At 38.8% G+C, this 3,261-nt stretch overlaps 1 protein-coding gene across 1 annotated transcript; it reads right to left on the bottom strand.

Moving 5' to 3' along the window:
* Positions 1-271: 271 nt before the first annotated feature.
* LOC106409531 (protein GLUTAMINE DUMPER 2) lies at positions 272-1,056 on the bottom strand. Its single transcript, XM_013850150.3, has one exon. The coding sequence runs from the start codon at positions 947-949 to the stop codon at positions 542-544; it is 408 nt and encodes a 135-aa protein (XP_013705604.1). The 5' UTR covers positions 950-1,056; the 3' UTR covers positions 272-541.
* Positions 1,057-3,261: the final 2,205 nt, after the last annotated feature.

Raw genomic sequence — 3,261 nt, 5'->3', positions numbered from 1 at the left:
AAAACTTGTTGATAAGTTATCAATCTATTTAGAAAATTTTGAGTAGAGATGCAACGAGAATTTAACAACTTCGGCTCGCCACAACGAGCCAACGACGACACCATCAAGATCTTGGTTCGTGTCGTTGTTACTAATTCTCTTCAATTTTCTTTCACTTGATGACCACTTAGGCCGAGTCTCTAGTTATGACCGAACTACCATCGGTAACAATTCGACATCACAACGATATATGTAGCTAGTTAAGCAGCTCATAAGTACTTAAGCATCATAGTAGTTACTAATCATCTATTCAAGTTCTCCTTCTTGACCCATAAACGGGAAAATAGTGGAGAATAAGTTTAAAAAAAAAACAAAACCATACGAACGATGCATAAACATCGTTTAAGCAGACAAAAATAATGAAATAAAAGTTATAAAACCCTGCTGCACAAAAAAAAAGTTATAAAACCCAATTTTATCCCATCCGCTCCTCTAAGGTCCGCATAACTATGACCCGACCGGTCCGTTAACAGTTCAGAGTCCATAATGATTGTTCTGTTTTTCAAGTTCCAGTGTTCTGCCCCACCACTTGATCACTAGCCACTTCTTCCTTATGATCGCCGCAAGTACAACTGTAGTCAGACCTATTCGCCGGCGTAGCCAAGTAAGTTGGTTTGACATCGCCGGCCATGATGACGAGAAACTTCTCCGGCATCGCCGTGGTCCTGTCCTTGTGAGTGTCGCAGTCGGATTTGCCATCATCTCCGTCCTCTAGATCTCTCTCAGACGAACCAGAGAGTCGCCAGTAAGAACAAGCGAGTATGAGGAGAGCGAAGGCGATGAGAGCAAACATGGCGGCCAAACCACCGAAGAGATAAGGAACCGGAGAGTGCCACGGCGATTGAGGCACCACCATGGAAGAGCTATGATTGTTTCCTTTATGATTTTTGTAATATTGTCTTCCTTCCATTGTCTGCGTGTGTTTTTCAAAGTGAATAATTGAAATGTTTTTTTTTATTATTAATAAAGTGGTGGAAGAAGGGATAGTGTTGTGAGGGGCATTTATAGAAGAGAGTAAAGGGAATTATCGTTTAACGCATTTGATTGTGCATGACGTTTCATTTATTATGTTTATCATTCTTAATATGCATATGGTATTTTTTTTTTTTTTTTGAAAAAAGGGCTTTTTGCATATTACTAAATCCAAGCAGTATGTTGCTAAAACAAAAATTTGAATGTCTTCATGAATGTATGTTTGTGGTCCTGATTAATGCTTCCAATTTCTAGTATAACTGGGAGAAGTTTTTCTTAATCAAATAACATTCATTAATTATATGTACTATTTTAATGAGTGAGTAGTAACATAATTAATTTTATGGGGAATCGTCTACTATTGGTGAAGTGAACAACTTCAATTCATGGTATAGAGATGTAGCTTTTCCATCTTTATTCACATGATTTTGGGGGTTTTCCTCGTTTTGGGTGAATAACTATAACTTAATTCAGTTGGTTTTCCTGATATGTCTCCATTTTAGTACTTTAGCAAAGGTTTAAGTTTAGCGGTGGATTCAATAGACCTTAAAATGCAATAATGGGTTGAGGTTGAAGGGAAGAATTGTTTAATAATATTTTATTTTGGTGTAAATTGTTTAATAATCTTGTTATGGCGATTTGTACACAAACTTCACTGTTTTTGAAAAATACAGTAACAGTATTTAACTAAAACTAAATAAAAACCAATAATTCTTGTAGATTAAACAGAAAACTACGACTCCACATATACGAAAACAACTTTAAAATTACAGGAGTTGGTAGTTCAACCAGTTTGATAAAAATCAGCAAAAATTCGAAGTAATGCACAATTTCTATTGTAATTTCATCCAAAATTACTATGGAACATAAAAACACAACAGAACTTATACATTAAATTTATGTTGCCAAAAACAAAAAAAAAGCTAAATTCTAACGGAGGGGAAGTAACCGTAGTAAACGATAATGCGAAGATATCGTTGAATTCTGAGAATACCCGCTATCCAAATCCAAGCCTTCTTAAGTCTATTGAATTCTTAAAGAATGCCCAGAAGTAAGGATTCAAGAGTTTGTTTAAAACCAAAACTCTAAGTATATTAATCAATAATCAAAAAGTTGTATCTCTCACAAAGCCGAGATGATACTTTATATAGCGATAATAAAATCCTAAACTTAAAAGAGATTAGATCAATTGATCATTATCTCAACTTATTTAAAATACTAACACCAAAATATAAAAGGAAACAATAACACCAAAGCGTAAGAGGAATATGATGTACGCTACATCAGGTCCCCCCGTACGGATGATTTTTCCACGAATCTGGTCAGTGTCGCATCATCTGGTTCGAACTTGAACAAGTGCTTAACATTAAAAACTTCAGCGGTGTGGACGTGAGGAGGAAGGGCGAGGCGGTAGGCATTCACATTGATTTTCTCGAGGATCTCCACCGGTCCAATCTTCCGAGGTTTCAATTTGTTGTACTGGCCCGTTGCAAACCTTTCTTTGGTCAAGACTGCCCAGACGTTATCTCCTACGTCAAAATGGACCTCCCGACGATGTTTATCAGCCGCAGCCTTATACTGTCCGGTTGAATCCACCAAGTTATCGTAAGCAAGCGCCTGAACCTGTGTCAGTTCGGTGAGAATCTCCACCGCACGGCCATGGAACTCCGCTGGATTAGGAAGGGTAGTTAAAGCAATGAGACTGCGCGGAACATAGCCGTACACGACCTTGAAGGGACTGAAACCAAGACTCCTATTATGGGCGTGACTGTGAGCAAACTCGGCTTGACATAAACAAGAATCCCACGAGCGAATGTTGTCTCTAACCAAGCAACGCAGTATATTGCCCAACGAACTATTGACCACTTCAGTCTGGCCGTCGGACTGCGGATGATACACAGAACTCATGTTCAAACTGGTTTTGAGAAGTTTCCAAAGAGACCTCCAGAAGTGACTTATAAAACGCGAATCACGATCAGATACGATCGAAGTAGGAAGGCCATGAAGTCTATAGACCTCCCGAAAGAACAAAAGAGCTATTTGGACCGCATCAGTTGTCTTTTTACAAGGGATGAAGTGCACCATCTTTGAAAACCGATCCACCACAACAAATATCGAATCATTGCCTCGTTGTGTACGCGGAAGCCCAAGGACAAAGTCCATGCTCAAGTCACTCCACGGTTGTGTTGGTACCGGCAAGGGCAAGTAAAGCCCCGCATTTGATGTTTGTCCCTTCCCTTGTTGACAAGT

The sequence above is a fragment of the Brassica napus genome, chromosome C7 (genome assembly GCF_020379485.1).
Source record: "Brassica napus cultivar Da-Ae chromosome C7, Da-Ae, whole genome shotgun sequence".
In the NCBI taxonomy this organism is placed as follows: domain Eukaryota; kingdom Viridiplantae; phylum Streptophyta; class Magnoliopsida; order Brassicales; family Brassicaceae; genus Brassica; species Brassica napus.
The sequence above is the reverse complement of the archived record's forward strand: the minus strand, read 5'-3'. Positions and strand labels throughout refer to the sequence as shown.

Bases quoted from the DNA above. Each gene is read 5' to 3' on its own strand.
- LOC106409531 (XM_013850150.3), bottom strand. From the start codon at position 949: ATGGAAGGAAGACAATATTACAAAAATCATAAAGGAAACAATCATAGC.